This window comes from Rhinolophus ferrumequinum, chromosome 9, assembly GCF_004115265.2.
Source record: "Rhinolophus ferrumequinum isolate MPI-CBG mRhiFer1 chromosome 9, mRhiFer1_v1.p, whole genome shotgun sequence".
NCBI lineage: Eukaryota > Metazoa > Chordata > Mammalia > Chiroptera > Rhinolophidae > Rhinolophus > Rhinolophus ferrumequinum.
The window spans coordinates 36,844,786-36,864,183 of NC_046292.1; the positions used below are offsets into that span (position 1 = coordinate 36,844,786).

At 41.1% G+C, this 19,398-nt stretch overlaps 1 protein-coding gene across 1 annotated transcript in view; it reads right to left on the bottom strand.

Moving 5' to 3' along the window:
• LOC117027070 (calreticulin-like) overlaps window positions 1-19,398 on the bottom strand; it is a 37,888-nt gene that overhangs the window by 18,368 nt on the left and 122 nt on the right. Inside the window, 5 exon segments of the mRNA XM_033114490.1 lie at window positions 844-945; window positions 11,869-12,057; window positions 16,431-16,521; window positions 16,669-16,808; window positions 18,120-18,199. Coding sequence (XP_032970381.1) covers window positions 844-945; window positions 11,869-12,057; window positions 16,431-16,521; window positions 16,669-16,808; window positions 18,120-18,199 — 602 coding nt within the window.

A 19,398-nucleotide genomic window follows, 5' to 3' on the forward strand; every position in this document is an offset into this window, starting at 1 on the left:
TGAAATGCTCAAGCCAGTTCGTAATTCTCCACTTTAATAAGTATGAAAATGAGATTCATAACAGTAGCCAGGAGAGAGAAGATGGGAAATCACTCTAGGGGACGATCAATGAAATCTATTTATAGGAAAAAAGCTTTCTCAGACTAAAAACCTCTTGCCTGCAGATCTAGCCCTCAGAGCTTCCCCTTCCTTCATAGTGTCATTTGGCTCTTATAGCAGCCCTGTCTAATGAGCATGGCAGGTAATGATAATTATCTCCATTTAGTATCAAGGCTCAAAGAAGTGAAAAGACTTGCCCAAATGCTGCAACTGGCAAGTCCTAGGAGTTAGCCCTAGGTCTGTCTCCTCCACTCTCCATTGTACCAAGTTGCTCTAGGGGAAAGCAACATTTGGAGGTTATACAGTGCTTTTTCCATGTTCAATTACAGTGTTATATAAAAAACCCTAGGGTTGGGGAAAGCAATACAGTCCAGAGGTAATGAACATAATCTTGGAGTCAGATCTGGAATCAGGTCTCAGCTCTGCCTGTTGCCAGCTGTGTATACACCCGTGGGCAAATTTCCCCACCTCTCTGAGGCAACTCTGCAAAACTGAGAACAGAACAGTAACCATCTCATGAAGTTGTTAGGCACGTGAATGGGGATAATACTTCTAAGGGTTTAGCTTTAACTACCTGTAGCAATAAATGGACATTATTATTTTTGTGGAGTTCATTCTCCATTCACTACTTTTGTTTTTAATTCTAAGAAAGAGAGGAGAATTGGTAATCATGGAGTAAAACAACTGTATAAAGGCCAAAATTTTTCTAGTCAATTAAGACATTCCCGAATTCCATTAACTTACCTTTGTCCTTTTCTTTGTCTCTATAAAATTTTCCTGCAGTGAGCTGAAATTTTGCATAATCTGGCCTATGTTTAAATTCCACCCATCATTTTTTCCATCCATCTATGGGGTAAAGAAGAAAAAAATCAACATGTAGAAGTTATTTGTGTTTTCTTAGAGATAAAAAGATGCAGCTAAGACTGAGCGAGACTGAATGGAACAGTAAGGGAACACCAGGTATTAACTCCAATATTCCTGAAGTCCTCCTCCCTCCCTGATACCTGAGTCCCACCTCTTGTGCACTCCATGTGTTAATTGAGCCACTTACACGTTAATGTTCCATCCTACCCTCCTCTACGAGAATTAAGTTCTGAAAACCGCCATGGGGATGTATGATTGAAAGTCATGAGGCTTTCATAAAAGCCTACATTTTCATAAAAGTAGTTGGAAAAAATTTGGTTAAGGGGACTAAGCCCTTATACGTATTTATGTTTAGTAACGCAAAATAATAAAATCAGCTCACCAAATAGAGAGACTAGCAATACCATTTTGTACTTCTTGAATTAGTAATGATGATATTGAACAATCAATCTCCATTTACCCTTTTATTATTGCTCAAACTTTTTAGACTCTCCCTTGCAGTTTCAAGGAGATGCTGATAAATTTGTTTTGCTTTGGCATAGATGGCATGTAGACAAAGAGGCATTCTTTTTGGGACCTGGCACTCCATCTAAACATTCAATGCCTTTCTGGTTTTGTGCCTCAGAGTTGCTGACTCCAACTTCCTGGGCCCACCATGGTCCCAGAGTCACAGGGCAATTTGGCAGCTTGAGATGGAAGAGTCCTTGGCGGTAGGTAGCCTTTATTTCATCTCCTCCCTGCAGCTGAGTAGTTATTTCTCAAATCCCACTACACAATATCTAAGGCTATTGCCTTAACTCTGCTCATAAAAACCCCTCATCAACACACATCCAATAAGACCCTCCTGAGCTGGCTCTGTCATCTCCTGTTACTTAAGACTGATGAATCAACTACCTCCCTTCAGGAGGCCCAGAGGTGGGTTTGCTTTCTATGGTCTTCCCTTGTCTCTCCCAAGATCTCAGTGTTAGACAGGCCAGGAAGTTTCAGTGAACACAGCACTCACCACTCCTGAAGGAGGGCCCCAGGAGGTTCTTTTTGCCTAAAATTTCTGGGTTTGAATGAAATGGATACCGCTTCCCTGACCATAGTTGACCCGATGAAGGATAAGGATTGGTGCCAAAGTCAAAAGAGTAGTTATTATGTGTTAAGCTCTCATGTGGCTCCCTAAAAATTTCACCTCATTTACTCCCATGGACAATGCTATGAGATAAGTATTATTAGTTTCATTTTGCATCCAATAAGTGGTGGGCCTGAGATGTGAACCCAAATCTATCTAATTTCAAACACTGTGTTTCCTCTGGAAAAGAGCTCTCTCAGGAAGCTCTCCTATAGGAAAAGATGCTATGAAGAACAAAAAATTATATAATCATAACAATAGCTACTGTTTAGCAACCACATGTCAAGCATTGAGTGTTGCTCATGCATTATCTCATTGTATTCTCATAGTAGCTCTGTGACATATGTCCTATTTTTTTCCCCTTTCAAAAGATGAGGAAAGTGAAGCTCAGAAACTTGTCCAAGGGCCCAGTTTGTATCTAAATAAACCAGGCCTTGGACCCAGACCTATACAACACCAAAATCTGTTCTTTTAATTCCTATACTATTGGCTTCCCTTAAGGTCATGTGTGTGAAAAGCTCTTTATAACCTAAAGAGTATGTAGGAAATATAAGTCACAGTACTTTACAGTTTATAATTGATAAAGTTATTTGCGTATAATTTGAGTAATGTCTGTCTTCTCCACAAAACTGCTAAGTTCTAGAACAGTTTTACCTACCCCTGTGTTCTGGTATCTAACACAGAATAAATAACCAATATATTTGTTGAATGACTGAGCGGATGCATGATCGTGCCTTTTGCCTGCACCATAAGATTCTCAGCCTTACAAATGGATTGATTCATTTATTAATCCTTTTGACAAATGTTAATTGAGCCTAATAAGCATGTAGAAATGGTTGTACAGATTGTACAGGTTGTACAGCAAGAGAGATTAGAACAGGACTTAGAACTCCTTATAGCTAATTAGTTTTCTGGGTGAACAGTATTGATGTAAATCAAACCTGACACTATTTAAGATGTCCCAAAATAAGGAGATTTTCTTGTCAGGAGAATAATGTCACATGGTTAATAAAGTCCCACTTTAATGTTTCATACTCTTTCTCGTAACATCATAACATCTTAACATCAGAAAAGGCTCAAGCCAGAATGACCCTCAGTGATCATTTAATTTGACCTCCTCGTATTACACACAGGGAAACTGAAGCCCAGGGAAGGAAGTGACTTGCTGCTGGAGCCATAGTTGTCAGTTGCAGAGGTGAGATTAGAACCCAGTTCTTCTGCACACTGACTCTGGGCTCATTATTCCTTCATTCAACAAATATTTCTTGCGCATTCACTTTATGGCAGATACCAGGGGCGGAAACATGAATCTGACAGGGTCTCTTCAGGGACCTACGAGGTGCAAGGAGCTCAGTCTCGTGGAAGAGATAGACAGGTAAATAATTATAATGCGGTGTGGCAAGGGAAGTGATGGAAGGAAGCAAAGGGCAGTGAAACTCAGAAAAGCACTGACTGCCCCCCATAGTCAGGGTAGACTTCATAGAAGGCATGCCCGAAGAAGTAAGAATAGAAAAGGCAGAAAAGTGATGAGTAGGTGTTCCAAACAGAATGACTTACACATGCAAAAGCCTGGAGGCATGAAGGAGCATGGTATTTTGAGGGACATGCAAGCAGTACTTACATTTCAGGGGAGAAGAGAGGAGAGTAGACAGGGCCCAGCTCAAGGAGAGATCCTATTGAGGGCAAGAGAGCAGTTAACCTAGGTTGGCTGCTATAATTTTTTCCCCTCAACTAACTCTTTCCTTCAAATCGGTCAAATATTGTATGTCCCAAGAGATCCATCCAACAAAAGTAACAGGTGTTTGGGAGCTAGCACATCTAGCTGATAAATGCATGTGATTAACCCAAGTCTCTAGAGATATAGAACCATGGAACCCACATGACCATGATTCTTCTGTCAAATGAACTTATCTCTACATTGCACCTCCCAGCATGTCTGGCTTGTAATGTAGCTCAAATCAAAAGACTGGGGCTCACTTCTGCCACTAGCTTCAGCAGTATCTTGAACCTCTCTAAGACTCAGTTTCCTCATCTATAGAAAGGAGGTTACCTAACTTATAATGTTTCTGGTAGAATTGAACGAATTAGCATACAACACAGTGTCAGGCACATTATCAGTGCTCATTTAATACTACTTGAAACTGAATCTGTAGATATGTGTATATGTACACAAAGATATATAATATAAAAAGTAACGAGAGATCAATATGTTTAGCATTGAAGGTACAGGTTGTACCTTCCCCAGCACCTAATCCTGAGCCTGGGACAGAGCAGAGTAGGTCCTTTAGAAAATGCTTGCATATTTAAATAAAAATTCACATTTCCTGCATTTATTCAACATCATCAGATTGTAAGCTGCAAAGGAGAATTTACTGGATAAACTACATCTTATCTCTCCAGGTACCAACATTTTGTCTACCATTTTCAGTGGAATATTTTTGTAGGTATCATAGAAGAGACTGACGTCTTATATAGAGAATCCTAAACAAAAACTAAATTTCTTGAAGAGTCAAGCTCTACATGAGTCTCTAATATACAGCAGAGGTGTAGGTTTGCTTTGAAAATTTTCTGTCTCTCCTGTCCCTGTTCTGCTCCCTGCGGTCAATGTGTTTGCCTCTAGCAATCCATCCAGCTCTCAGGGGACCAGTGGACCTATCTCCTTACTTATCTGCCTGTCAGCTTATCTTTTTTTTTTCTGCCTGCCAGTCTGTCTGATGTTTGCCACATGGACCATAGTCACTCAAATACTTACCAACTAGTAAAAAGCCTTGTGCGGTGGTAAACAGCACTGGATAAGATTCTGATCCTTCCCACCTATTTCTGCACATGACTTGAGCCAATCACTTTTCTGAATCTGTGCTCTCATCTGTAAATAAGGATTATATTTAAACTCTTTAAAGAAAGAAAGACTGCACACATAATTGGTACTCAATAAATGTTGTTGAATGATAGACTGGCATGAGGACCAAATTACTTAAGATAATACAAAAAATTATTTTTATTGTCATTGAATGGGTACCTCTAGTGGCTCCTCCATTCATTCATAAGTTGTCATATCTAATCAACTATACCCTAGGAAGCCGATAGCCACGTTTGTTTAAAAAGTGGGCATTCTATATGCTAGAATTAGAAGAGAATACAAGTCATTCACTTCAATATTTATAGAGCACCTGTTCTGGGCCAGTGTGACTGCTTGATGCCAGGGTACTAACAAGACACGATTCCTTGAGCTCTCAAGCCGGCAAGGAACTCTCAGTCTAATGAGAGATAGGCAAATAAAGTGTCTGCTTTCCTTATTTTATATGTCTTGATGTTTCAAAGTAAAATTTATTATAGAAAACGTAGAAGGCCCAGAGGAAGCAAATAAGCAGTAAAAACACCTAAAATTCTATCTCCCAGAGATGACCATTGTCAACATTTTGATACATTTCCCTCTAGCTTTTCTCTTTTTTTCCCTATATGTTAACGATGGCCCCTGCTCTTGCCTCCACATCCCTGCAGCCCCCAGAGAGATCCTTGCCATCAGTTTGTACTTGAGACCTGGAAAGCCCAGCTGGATCAGGCCTCTTCGGTTTGGGCCTCCATCCAGGGTGATTCTTCCCCAGGCTCAGCATGTCCAAGTATCCACAATCCACAGACGGTCCCAATTGCTTATCAGTCGGAGGCCTGAACAGCGGGCTGTTCCTCAGTCCTGCTGGGCTGTCCTCAGTGGGTCTGAGCCAACTGGGCACAGAAGCCCTTTGTCTCAGAATGTTTCCGTGGCCAAGTTTTCATGGTCAAGTCTGAGAGCTGACAGAATTAACATTCACACACACACACACACACACACACACACACATACACACACCCCTTGTGATTTCCGAATCGTTCAGCCCCTCATCTGCATTCCAGTTTCTTTCTGCCTGATTTTGTACTTTTACCACGGCCACTGCCATCACCATTAGCCCTCCCCCCACACTTGTGTCACTAATTCAATGATTCTCCAATTCAATCAACCAACATTCCTGTGTAGTTTAATGTAGGTTGTGGATAAACTAAAGCTTCTCTCTTCAAAATGCCAACATTTTGTGTGCCATTTTCAATGAAAATTAGTAACCCATCTAAGGCCTGGGAATCCAAAAGCTCATGTTGTCCCTGAGGCCACTGGTACTGTCACATGCCGGCCACCTGACACTTAGCAGCTCGCAGCAGTGGTCATTGCATCCTGTATGGAGGTAAGAGACCTTGGTTCAACAAACATCTCTGCCACTGACTTACTGTGGGACTTTGGAAAAACCACCTCTCCTCTCTGGGTCTCAGTTTCCCCATCTGTACAATGAGAGGGTTGAATTCTAAAGGCCTGGCACACACTCGGTTTGCTGAGCTGTTCTGTGACCTAGACTAGGTTGGGAAAACAGCAGAAAGAAAGGAGCCTGAGTCATGCTCTGCCACAAACACACTAAATGACTCTGCCATGTCATATCATCTCCCTGGACCTCAGTTTTCTCACCTGTAAATGGGGAGAAGGAGGCCATTTGGGGCTAGATGAGCTCTCAGGGCCTTTTCAGTACTGATATTTAAAGAATCTAAGATTTACCTTCCTTGAGGTTGCTAAGCACTACTTAAAATGTGAGCTAGAAGGTTTTCAACTTACTGGACCCATGGGAGGCAGTGGGGTGGGTAGCAAGCGTAACGGAAGAAAAAGCAGTTTGCTGTCATACAGTCCTGGGTTCAAATCCTAGCTTTGCCATTGAATCGCTGTGTGACCTCAGACAAATTGTTCAACTTCTCTGAACTTCAGTTATACTGTCTGTAGACTGGAAAAAATAATTACTTTGCAGAGTTGAGGTGAGGATTGGAGTGTGTAAAGCATCATGCCGAGTGAGCAACACTGTGCTTAATAAAAGGTTATTTAAGGTATCAGATACAGTTTAGCTATAAAAACTAGAGTTCGAAAGAAGGAAATTCAGTTCCAAGAAGAAACGGAAAGACAGTTCTCTTAATTTTTAATAGTATTGTACATATTAAAAGAGCAACGTAAGTTCATTGTAGAAAATGAAGTTAAAAAATAAAGAAAAAATTAAGAGCATCTGAAATTCCATTATTTATCACTTACATTTTGGTATATTTTCTTCTATTCCTTTTTTCTGTGCACAAATATAGTTTACATAGTGACAATATTTACCTTATATATAATTTGGTACCTTTTACATCTAAGCTTAGATCATAAACATTTCCCTATGACATCAAAAACTTCCCAAACATTCTGTGGATATATCATACTTTACTAAATTGGGACCTTCCTGTTGGACATCTAGGTTTGTCTTCAAATGTTTCCAATTATTAATAGCACACCCCTATCTCCACTGACTTTTACCTCCACTCCAGTTTAGCCACCTACTCTTACATTCACATCCTGGGCCTTATAATCACCAGAAATTGTATCACCTCTGAAATCTCAAACTCAAACTCCCCACCTCATGACTGTGGCCTCCTATCCTCTAATTCTCACACTCTGCTACTTGAAGTACACATGTTCTTTGATCCCCTCCATTTCTTTTCGGTCAACTGGCTCCTTCCTATCTACCTCTCGTAGTCCTTCCATCTTCCCTCCCTCCTTCCTTCTTTCCACAAACTTTTAATTGAGCGTTTTCTATATGTCAGTCACTGTGCCAAGTGCCAGCATTGTCAAGTTGGAAGAGACGTGGATCCCTCACCTTACTCACTCCTCTCAAATCTCTTGCCCATTTGCCTTTCTGCAAAATCCTCACCTGTGTCATCCAAACCTTCCACCTTTACTTTGCATTCCAAATTACTTCCTTGAGCTCTACCCTACTTCGTCTTTCAGCTAGTGTTCTCCAAAATGAAACCCACACTTGTTCTGTTAATTTCTTTAGTCCTCATCCACCCTTCAACCTGCTGTAGTCAGCCTTCCACCCCCACCACTGCACTGAGTCATCAATGGTGTCCTAACTATTATATAAACTGCAGTGACTGCTTTCTAGACTTTGCCTTACTTGGCCTCCAAACCACTTTTGACACTAGCTGTGTAACCTTGGGAAAGTCACTTAACTTCTCTAACCTCAGTTTTCTCATCTGTGAAAGAGAGATAATAACATATTCCTGATAAAACTGTTGAGAGGGTCAATAAAAATACGTATAAAGAAAACAAATCTACTGGTACTCAACAGGCATTTAACAAAGCTTACATTCTGACTCATTGTGTTTCGTTTTCTGGGTCCCTGTCAACCAGGAAAGGTTGGTCTTGGTTAGGATAAGCATTCTGATCTCTAGAAAGGGTCATTTCCTGGGGAAATTCATTCATTCATTACAAAAAAAATATTTTTCAAACACCTACTACGTGCCAGGTCCAGGCACTGTTCTAGGGGCTGCACATAACAGCAATGAACACAATAGAGAAGCACTGTGTTCTCAGGAAGATAAAGGTTGAGGAGAGAGAGAGAGAAAGGGAGAGAGAGGGGGAGAATGAACATATAAACAAGAAACTTACCATATAATGAAAAGTATTCTAAAAAATTAAGAGTGCAAAGGTTCACAAGGGAACTTTTAGGGGTCATGGAAATGTTCTCAATATTCATTGTGATGGTGATCACAAAGGTTATGCATTTTTCAACATTCAATGGATGATACACTAAAAATGGATACATTTTATTATATACAGATGATATCTCAAAAGGTTGATTTAAAAAAAAATTAATTTGTATAAAGGGATAGAGTATAATTATACAGGGAGAAATAATTTTTGGTAGGGCAAACAAGAAAAATCCCTCCAAGGAGACATTTAAACAGAAAACTGAATGAGATGGAGTAAACTATGTGAAGACCTAAGAGAAGAATATTCCAGGCAGAAGTCACAGCAAGGAAAAAGACCTTGAGGTGGCACGGAGCTTGGAGTGTCTGAGAAATAGAAAGCCAATGTGGCTGGAATATAATGAAGAAGCAGGAGATAACGGTTGGAGAGTAGGCAAGAATCAGATCACAGAGGTTCTTGTAGGTCATGGTCAGAAGGCTGGATACTATTTTAAATCTAATGGGAGGGCAGTGGAGGTTTTTAACTCCCAGAATGATATAATCTGATTTACATTTCAAGAGGATCATTCTGAAATTTGTATGAGAAGAGACTAAGGGAAAGCAAAAACAGAAGCAGAAAAGCCATTCGAGGTACTGCAATAGTCCAGAAACAAGATGATGGTGGCTTGGACTAGGGTGGGGAACAGTATAGGAGGTAAAAATATCATGTTCAGAATATACTTGGAAGTTAGAGTTAATTGGACTTGCTGCTGGATTTGATAAAGCGGGAGAAAATAAAGGAATCAAAGATGACTTTCAGACTTTTGACCCAAACAACCAGATGAATGTTTGGGCCACTTACTAAGATGGAGAAGATCAGAGGGATAACAAGTATGGAGTTTGTTTTGCAAACACAAGAGTTTGTTTTAGACATGTGAAGTCTGAGATGCTCATGAATTCATGGACATCTGGTTTATATACCAGCCTTCACGCATTTGGTAGAACAATTCAGTACCTAAATCTTCCTAGCTCTGAGTACCCCACAGTACCGGATTTCTAGATCTCCTAAGCTGGCGAAAAGCCTCAGAACTCTGGTGGTGCCACTAGCCAACCCTCTGCAGTCGGTGAGCAGCAGCAGTGCCTCAGCTCATCTCTCTGACCTCTCTGCTTTCAGCATAAAAATTAGGTTGTTTTCTTTCAGATAGGCATTTGACTTCAACAATTACATGTGTCTAAGTCCTAATGCAGGAACATTTGTTGGAACATTAATTCTCTTCATAGGAAATGAATTTTGTGTGTGTGTGTGTCAAAGTTCAGTTTAATCATTCAGTAATCCTTTACCAGGCAATTCTCTAAGCCAGGCACTGACTTTGATGATGGAAACACAGAGGAGAACCAGGCAAATAGACAACCATGGTGCAAGGAGGGATGGCACAAAGGAAGCACAGAGGCTGTGGGTTTTAGGAGAGGCCTGGGCAAGGCTTCCCGGAGGTGGGGATATCATGCAGAGCATCCTTTTCGGCACATAAGGGGCTGAATTTTGTTCATGATTTTAGCCTCATCAGCTGTCTTGGGTCTTGAGAATTAAAGTCCCTCTTTCTTTGATTCCAAGGAGTAGTTCAAAAATATTTGTCACTAACACCCTTAGGCATTTCACTCCTGCCATATTGGGCAAGAGAAATTCAGTCCCTGGGGAAGTGACTGCAGGTCTGTGCATGTTCTCTGCCTTCCAAGAGGAGGAACTGTGTGAGTAAAGCCACCCTAGGCAGGGTGATGGGCCCAGGACCTAGCAGTCAGAAGCTGAGCCTCACAGGGCTCACTGCAAAGGATGGTTGAGGTCAATCAGGAAATGGGGACCTCCAACCTACCCTTGGAAGAGGTGTGTGCCTTATCAAAAGATTCCCCCACAGCCAGTCAGTGAACCTGAAGGCTTCCTGCTTCCCACTCTTCAGCCAACTCCTACACATCTCGCCTGTCTGCCCCTCTTTTATATGCCCCCAACACACAAACCCTTCCCCACCCTCACCTCCATCCTGCCCACCTCACCCAGGCCTCACCACTCTTCACCAGGAAGATTAGCATAGCATCCCAGATGTCTGTCTCCAATCTCAGCTGTGGTGAGCTTCGCAGTTCCTCCTCCACATTTTTGCCAAGTGCTCTTCCTAAGGCCCAGGCCAGATCTTGTTTCTCTCCTGCTTACCACCTTCACTAGCTCCCCACTGCTCAGCAAAAGGCCAGGCTCCTTAGCCCCCTGGATCTAGTGCTTGCCTGCTCCCCAGTCTCACCTTAACTACCCGCCCCTTCACATTTTCCAGTTCCCCAAAGATGCCCCTACTGGCTGTAACAACATAACTTGGAACCTTTGTACACGTTGTTCTTCTTGATTGGAACGTCCTTCTCTCCATCCCTGCCCATCTGATAAATTCTTATTCAACCTTCAAAATGCTGCTTGGGTTTCACCTTCTCCCTGAAGCCTTCCAGTCTAGTCCCCTCACCTGGGCTTATTCCTTCCTTCCTCTGTACCATCGCCACACCTTATTCTCAGCACAGTGTTATTTGTATCACAGATTGGGAAATTGAGTCTTAGAAAAGGGAGAGGGCTTATCAAGGCTTTCAAGGCAGAATACAGACTCAAATCCAAAAAATCCTGATTCCTGGGCAAGTGCCCTATCCACCGCACTCTCAAAGAATTAATCAGATTTTACACACACACACACACACACACACACACACACACACACACACACAGAGTATTTGGCAGTCTGAAACAGTACCATTGGAAATCTGTCCTTAGGTAAGTAAACTGTCACAATTCTCTGATGTTCCAGAGGCATTCCAGGGAGGGGGCTTGGCAAGGTGACCTCCAAGGTCCTCTGAGATTTGATATTTTACAAAACAAAAAATTTCACTATCACAATTAGTGCTCACATTTTCCCTCCAGAGTTCCCTTTTTTTGGGATGAAAGAAACCAGCACTTACTGCACACCTATAAAACACTAGGGACGATGCTTTACACACCTTATCTCATTTAATTCTCAGAACAGTTTTGCAAGATCCATATTGTTATCCTCGTTTTATGGAGAAGGAAACTGAAACACACATGGGGTGAGCTAATAGCCCAGGGTCACACATCTAGGAAGGGATGAGCAGGAATTTGAACTGTATACCGCTGAGGCAGGTGACAAGGAGCAGGTAGGGCCTGGTCTCGCCTCACTCCCTCCTACCCCTACCCCCCACCCCCTTTACCCAGATCCTCTGCCCCCAGCCTGGCCTCTTACCCCCGTCTTCAAACTCCTCCTGCAAGTACACCTGGCTCTGTGCCTGTGTTCCCAGGGTGCAGGTGGCCAGCAGCACGACAGCAATGGCAGCCCCTTCATCCATGGAGCTCAGCGTCCCTAAGCCCAGCCTTGGAGAAGCACTAGACTGGCCAGGTGCTCCACCTTGCTGCGAGTACTCCTGCTTGGACCCTGGGGTGGGGGCTGAGATTACATGTACCAGACACCTGATTGCTTCTCATTTGAGGCCTTGGGTGTAATAAGGACCCCAGCCAATGGTTGGGGACCACGTGCTGAGAGTTCTGGAAGATGGAGGTGGGAGGGCTCCACTAAGTGTTGAGGGAGCTACAGGGCAGGGTCCCTAGGGAGTAGGGGAATGTGTGACATGAAGCCTTTCCGTTGTGATCAACAAATACAGTGAATGCTGCTGCTGCTGAGTGCCATCCAATGAAAAGGCAGGGATCTTCAATATGAGATACAGCGCATCGAACCTTAGTAACAGTGTGAGACAAGTTTCAACTTGTTTGGTGCAGTCACTTAGGTGTGAGTTGCTGTTGAGGGAAGGTGTGTTTTAAAGTGTGCCGTAAATCATCCTCCATCATGACAACGCTCCGTGTCACACATCACTTCTGGTACAGCAATTTGTGTCAAATAAAAACATTATGGTGTGTCTTCATCCACCTTATTCATCGGATCTGGCACTGTGCGACTTCTGGCTCTTCCCCAAAGTCAAAATGATTCAGGATATTGAGGCAGCCACGACAGTGCAACTAAAGAGGATTTCCAGAACTGCTTCAGAAAGTGGCAAGAACAATGGGATAGGTGTGTTCAAAGTGAAGGGGATTGTTTTGAGGGGGCTTCATGGCAATGTGTATTTTACTGTAATAAATTTTTTAAATTTAAACATTCACCGTATTGTTTGACCACACCTTGTACAGTAGACACGTGATAACAATAAGATTTCTTTCACCAGATCTCCTATGGAACAGTTAAGGACATACATAATAGATACGAAAAAGCCAGAGTATATGGTACAGACCCTGACTGAAACAGGAATTTGGGTCAGGAAGGATTGTTATCGGTCACTCAGTTCATATGCTTCTTAAATTTTTGTCAGTGCATTCATCCACCCCCTTAGTCCACTTAATTGTATCATAATGCAATCTCTCATTAGCTATATAGATAGGAAAAGGGAGTGCTGAAAACCATCAATTTTATATTCCTGTATGATCTATTAGGAGGGCGCCACAAAAATGTATACAAGTGGACACTTTGGTCAACATTGCTAAAGCAGTAGTTTGCCGTAATAAGTGTCTGGACACTGATGGTAACCACTTTGAGCACCTCTTGTAATTGCAGAAGGCAAATGTGACTTGTATTCATCTTTTGTTATTGGTATATATTGAGTATTACAATTTTAATACAGTTTTCCTTTCTTAAAATATGTATATATTTTTGACACTATATATATATATGTGTGTGTATATATATATATATATATATATATATATATAGATAGACACAGAGAGAGAGAGAGAGAGAGAGAGAGAGTTGTATCAGCATTGCCATGTGTCTCCAAATCCTCTGTAGATTTAATTACAAAGCTACAAAGTGAGTGCATAAATTATGCACCAAGGCCATGTTTTGGAAATCACTGTGTAGTCTTGGGAATTAGATAGGAGGTTAGATCTTTGTAATTGATATGCTCCCACTTAAGAGTTGAAACCCAGTGGATCTGTGAGAACTTTTTTCTGTCTAAGACAGTGTATCTGCCGTTCAGCAGGGCTAGCTGGACATTTAAACTCCAAACAGTAGATATAGGAAGGAGAACTTTGCAAACAATTCTCCAATCCAGCCCGGGTCTCCCTCTCTAGTCTCATCTCCCACCATGGGTTCACTGGTTCTGCTCATTCCACAGCATCCAGGAGGATATGCCATTTCCCAAATGCACGATATATAATCTCAAGCCATTGTGTCTTTACTGTTCTCTTTGGAATATTCTTCCCCTCTTCATTCTGGAAAACCCCTGAGAGAGTGCCTATTCCTAGTAGCTACTCTACGGTTAATTTCCCTTCCCTGAGTAAGAAAACAAAGGTTTCGTGTTGGTAAGCTCAGCTCAACTGCTATTGCTCCCGTTGGAAGCTTCTCCTACCTTCCCTGGAAAGAAGGAAAGAAAAGGTATGCGCTTGTGTTGGTCACCAATTATGTAGAAGCACTATGCTAGGTCCTTAGATTTATCACCTTGTTTAATCACCAGGGCGATTTTGTGTGGAAGATATTCTTATTCTCAGTTTAAGAACCTGAGGTCTAAAAGGTTAAGCATCTTGGCCAGGGTCCCCTGCTAGTAAAGGGTGGAGGCGAAATTGGAATTGTTTTGCCTGATTGTCTCTCCTTAAGCAAATCCGTTGCATTACTGGAGCTCTCAAAGTCCTTCCATCATACCCCCACCCTCACATATATCTCACTGAGTGGTAATGTATTTACCATTCAGTATATGCCTTCCTAATCTGTTTCCTTCACTAAACTCTTGAAGCAGAGATCAAATCTTACTTTTCTGTGTATCTTCAGTGACTGGCGTATAGTGGGTGCTCAAAACACATTGATGGAACGAGGTGAATGACAACAAAGCACTTTGCAGTCTGCAAGCCATTTTTAAATATATGATTTCACTTAATTATAAATAAGCGTAAGATAAAGCCCCTGCCCTTGGAAGCTAGCAATATAAATGAGAAAACAAGTTATATGCAGGTAAGAAAGATAAGGAACAAAATAGTATTAGGAATAACAACATTATATACAGATATAATGAAATAAGTTAACTGAGGCCTAGAAGAATGAGAACTGAGAAGAAGATTTTTAGACTTAGAGAGAAAACTATCTTAGAGAGCTCCGTTTAGGGGAAGTGGAGGGACATTTTTAATACCTTACCCTGTTTCAAAAAGCCAATGAATGAGTATTGCCTGTATTTCTCAGAAAGGAATCAAAATCTCTTTGTTTGAGGGGATGAGTGTTTTGGCCAAGATCACACAGCTGGTTTATAGCACAGCTGGTTTATTTTTGTTTCATTCTCTAGGAGTCCTCATTCTCTTCTCCTCCACCGCTTCCTCCTCCTTCTTTTAATGATAGCTGGATTATTCTGTGTCAATACTTTAGGGGATACTAATAATTTATATGTTATTTACAGGCAATGAACACATTTTAGTAGGGGTTTTCTGGCTAAACATTGTTGGTGTAGTAGAATGAGTACGTGTCTTGGTTTGGGTTGGAATATAACTTATTTAGGGTGTGATGTCAGGAAACCTGGGTGGGAATAGAGTAGTGAGACAAGGGAGTGAAGAAAACCAAAAGTGTGAACATTATCAGGCTAGTTACCATGGCAACCAACCGGAACATTCAGGGTACAACAATGAAGAGGTGAGGAAGCTGGATTGCCAAACTGCCATCCTCCATTGAGTTCAGGGCTACTTCTGGTGTCATTAAATCTCTGAAACTCCTAGCTTGCTCTGTGCACAAGCCAAGTATGTTCTCTAGCCATAAACAAACAAACAAACCTTCAGGCAAAGAACTGTAAGTATTTTTTATGAGTGGCCTTCGGAGTATAGAAGTGAATGCCAAGAAAATATGGACAAGAAACTGTTAGCATCTCCTACAGAATGTAATAAAGATACAAATCCTGCCTCTATCACTTCATTCTACATTCAAAAGAAATTCATTGGGTATTTATTGTAAGTCCATCACACACTAGATCTAGGATTGGCAAACTATGGTTCGAACGCAAATCTGGCCTGCTGCTTGTTTTTATAAATGAAGTGTTTTGTGGGTGTGTGTTTTTTTGGTTGTTGTTTGTTTGTTGTTTTAGTGTGTTTTTCCAGGACCCATCAGCTCCAAGTCAAGTAGTTGTTTCAATCTAGTTGTGCAGGGTGCAGCTCACAGTGGCCCATGCGGGGATCAAACCAGCAAACTTGCTGTTGAGATCACCACGCTCTAACCAACTGAGCTAACCGGCTGCCCCTATAAATGAAGTTTTATTGGAATACGGTTATGCCCATTCATTTACACTTTGCCCTACAATGGCAGAGTTAAATATTTGTGATAGAGAATGTCTGGCCTGCAAAGCCTAAAATATCTACTACCGGGCACTTTACAAAAAATGTTTGCCAACTCCTGTGCTAGGTACTTGGGGTACTGAGATGAATAATATTATTCTCCTGTCCTTAAAGAGTTTATAGTCTAATGAAAAAGACAGATGTGTAAACCTATAAATGCAAGAAAGTGTTACAAGTGCTATAGTAGCCATTCCAATGAGGCGATGGTGATTTATAACTAGTTGGGGGAGAAATCAAGAAAATTTTCATAAATGACATGACAGACACTAGCAGAACCCTGAAAGGCAAGTAGGTATGTTTTAGACACACATAGAGGAGGTAAGACATTCAACACAGAAGGGGCAAAAATAGCAAAGATGTAATGTAGATCAACAATAAGATGAATTTAGGAATCTAGTGTCATATTTGGAGATGGGGAGAGGATGACACAAACAGTAAGACTGGAAAGCAAGGAGTTACATTTCACCTTTTCTTTAGAAATCTGAATAGCTGTCACAGTCACTATGGAGGCTAGGTTGAAGCGGGCAATATTAGAGCCGATAAGTCTAAGCTATTGTAGCAATCCAAGCGTGAAATGGTGAGGGCTTGAGCCAAGGTGGTAATAGTGGACACAGAAAGAAAGGCTGTTTCTTTCCTGTATGGACTGAAACACTCTACCCTGTCACTAGGCTGGCTGAGGTGCCTCCTCTGTGCTCACCTCTGGTTTGCCATGAATCACCCTGTGCAGCGTTACATTATGTTTCCTGTTGAGGACAGGAACCATGCGTGACTGATGTCTATTCTCAGCACCTGGTCGACGGCTTGACACAGAACTGCTGCTCAGTGAAGCCAACTTCCCTGAAAAAAGGGGTGAATGAATACATTGCAGATGTATGGCGGTGGTGACTTACCCTAAGTTTGCAAAGTCAAAATGTTGCTGTGTCAGCTCACATGGAGACCTAGACGGATACAGAATGAGGAAAAGGGCCTAGGAATTCTTCAGGGGTCCTGGTAGGGACAGAAAGCTATTAGGATCTGACGGGGTGTCATTGTTTGAACTGTGATGCTTATTTATTCCAGCTCCTTAAGAAGGCAGGCATATTATGGTTATAAATGGCATATGCCTGGCAAATTCAGAGCTGATATAATTATGTGGTAGTATTTTTTAGTGTATTATTTTTTTATTCCTTCACAAAATAGCATTTTTTCCCCTCATAAATACAATGTCTGTTACTTATAGAAAATTTGGAAAACACAAAAGAAGTATAAAGAAAGAAATAAAATCCTACAATCCCATAAACTGAGTATGGATGTTTTTCTGCATTTCCTTATAGTCTTCTGGAAGATATGTACCTTTTTTAATAAAATTAAAATTATACTGTATGTGTTTAACCATTTTATACTTATTTTTATATATGTAATAATTTGGCATCATAATTTTTCATTTATCCAAACAACTTTTAATGGCTGACATCAGCCATTAAATTTTTTTTTAATGGCTACATTTTCCCTTTTCCATATTGTTGGACGTTTAGGTTGTTTCCAGGGTTTCACTATTCCAAACAATATCCTTGCACCTTAATCTGATTGCTTCCTTAATGATAGATTTCTAAATGTTCTTGACACTATTTTGCTACAGCAACTGGAGAATATCCATGCTGGTCATGAGAAGGGATACCATAACTAACTGATATCCACAAATCATTTATAAAACCCAAATAATTTACAAAACTCAACCTAGCTTCTTTAGTCTTCTGCTTAGGCCCCTGGAGAAGTGCGGGCAGAGAGGAGTGTCCTTTTGTCCTTGTGTCATTTTCCAACTTCCTTCACTGAGGTTGTGGCACCTCTCCCAGAGCTTTCCTCAACTCCAACCCTGGCCATGAAACGGGTAACTTCAACTTCCACGTAAACGAAGTATCTAGCAGGGTGGCTTCACAATGCCTTGACTTCCAGGTCTCTTGTAATCCATACCTCTCCTTCAGCTTTCCACTCCTATGGCTACACCCTCAACCTTTCAACACCTGAACTGTTCTACCTCTGAAATTTCAAACTCCTTTCAGTTTCTGATTATAACTTCTAATAGCTCCTCTAAGCCAATGCGAGTACATACGAAATATAAGACTGTATTTCCAGCAAACCAGCTTCCCCTTCCCCTTTCATCCAGATTACCTGTGCTGCTTGCACTGTCCCATATCAAGCAACGTGCTAAGTTTGAGTATGCACATACGACCAAGTCCTCAAAGACCCCACTGTCAAGGGGGGCATTCAGACTCTCTGAACCAGTAAATGCAATAAGGTGTTCCAGACTCTGCTAGAAGTTTGTTCAGAGTGCAGGTGGAGCACAAAGGAATGATGGGTCCATTCTATCTGAGGGAGGGAGGATGTTTGTGAAATGTATAAAGTACAGGGTGGCTGGGATGTGGGTCTCGAATGGGCACTTTAGAAGGGGAGAGTAAAAGATGAGTGTATTCCTCTTTTCTCTCCTCAAAACACTTATAAAGCCTAGATCTCCTAAAATATTTTCTCTCCCTTTCCCAGCTCCCTTCTGCCTCAAAATCTTAGCCATATTTTCCTAAACTTGATGTTTCACTTTCTTGCTCTCTAGCTATGGGAAAGGGTGAGAAAGAACTGGGATTTGTTTGTGGACAACGTAGGCTGTGTCTTATTTTGCTTTCCCCCTACTTAATCTTGATCTTCTGTTTCCTCTATACCCAGCAAAGCACAGTCAAGTTTTTGTCCTTTCCCTTAAGAAGGCAGTATTTTGTAAATTTTGTTGTATTTGATGCCCAACAACTGCCAATTAAGAAACATAACAACAATAACAAAAAAGCAGTTGGGGGAAATTTAGGAAGAGAAGGCAGGAAACCAGCAACAACAGAATGCATTTTGAAGCAATGTGCACCTATAATTTTGGCTGTGGAAAAACTGGAAATCACTTTTGCTAGAAAACAAAGAAAAAAAAATTCACATTTCTAAACAGCTGTGTAAAGGAAGGAAACTTCATATTGAGAAACATAAACTGTTTTTGTTCTTCCTTTTTTACAAAAAATAAATAACCTTGATTACTTAAGTAATCATTCAGTTACACAAGTTGTTGGTATTGTCTCTGCCTCCCCCTTATTCCCTTTTATTTTTCCATTATTTAGTGAGTTTTAAAATCTTAACTCTAAAATGTTTCTCAATAAATATACAGTACAGTATCTTTCCCACTCTCCATCCTTGCTGTCAATTGTCCAAGTCTATACACTTTTTACTTGCTTGTTTGGTTTTTAAAAAGTCTCTTAGTCTTCTTGCCTCCAGTTTGCCCGATTTGTTCTCAATTTTGCTGCTAGAATGATCTTTTAAAAAATCATATCTTTACTGTAACATTTATTGATATTCTAAGTGGCAGGATGAATTAGTCCCAGTTTCTGTCCTTGATGAGCTTATGCTGTTTAATGGTTAACAT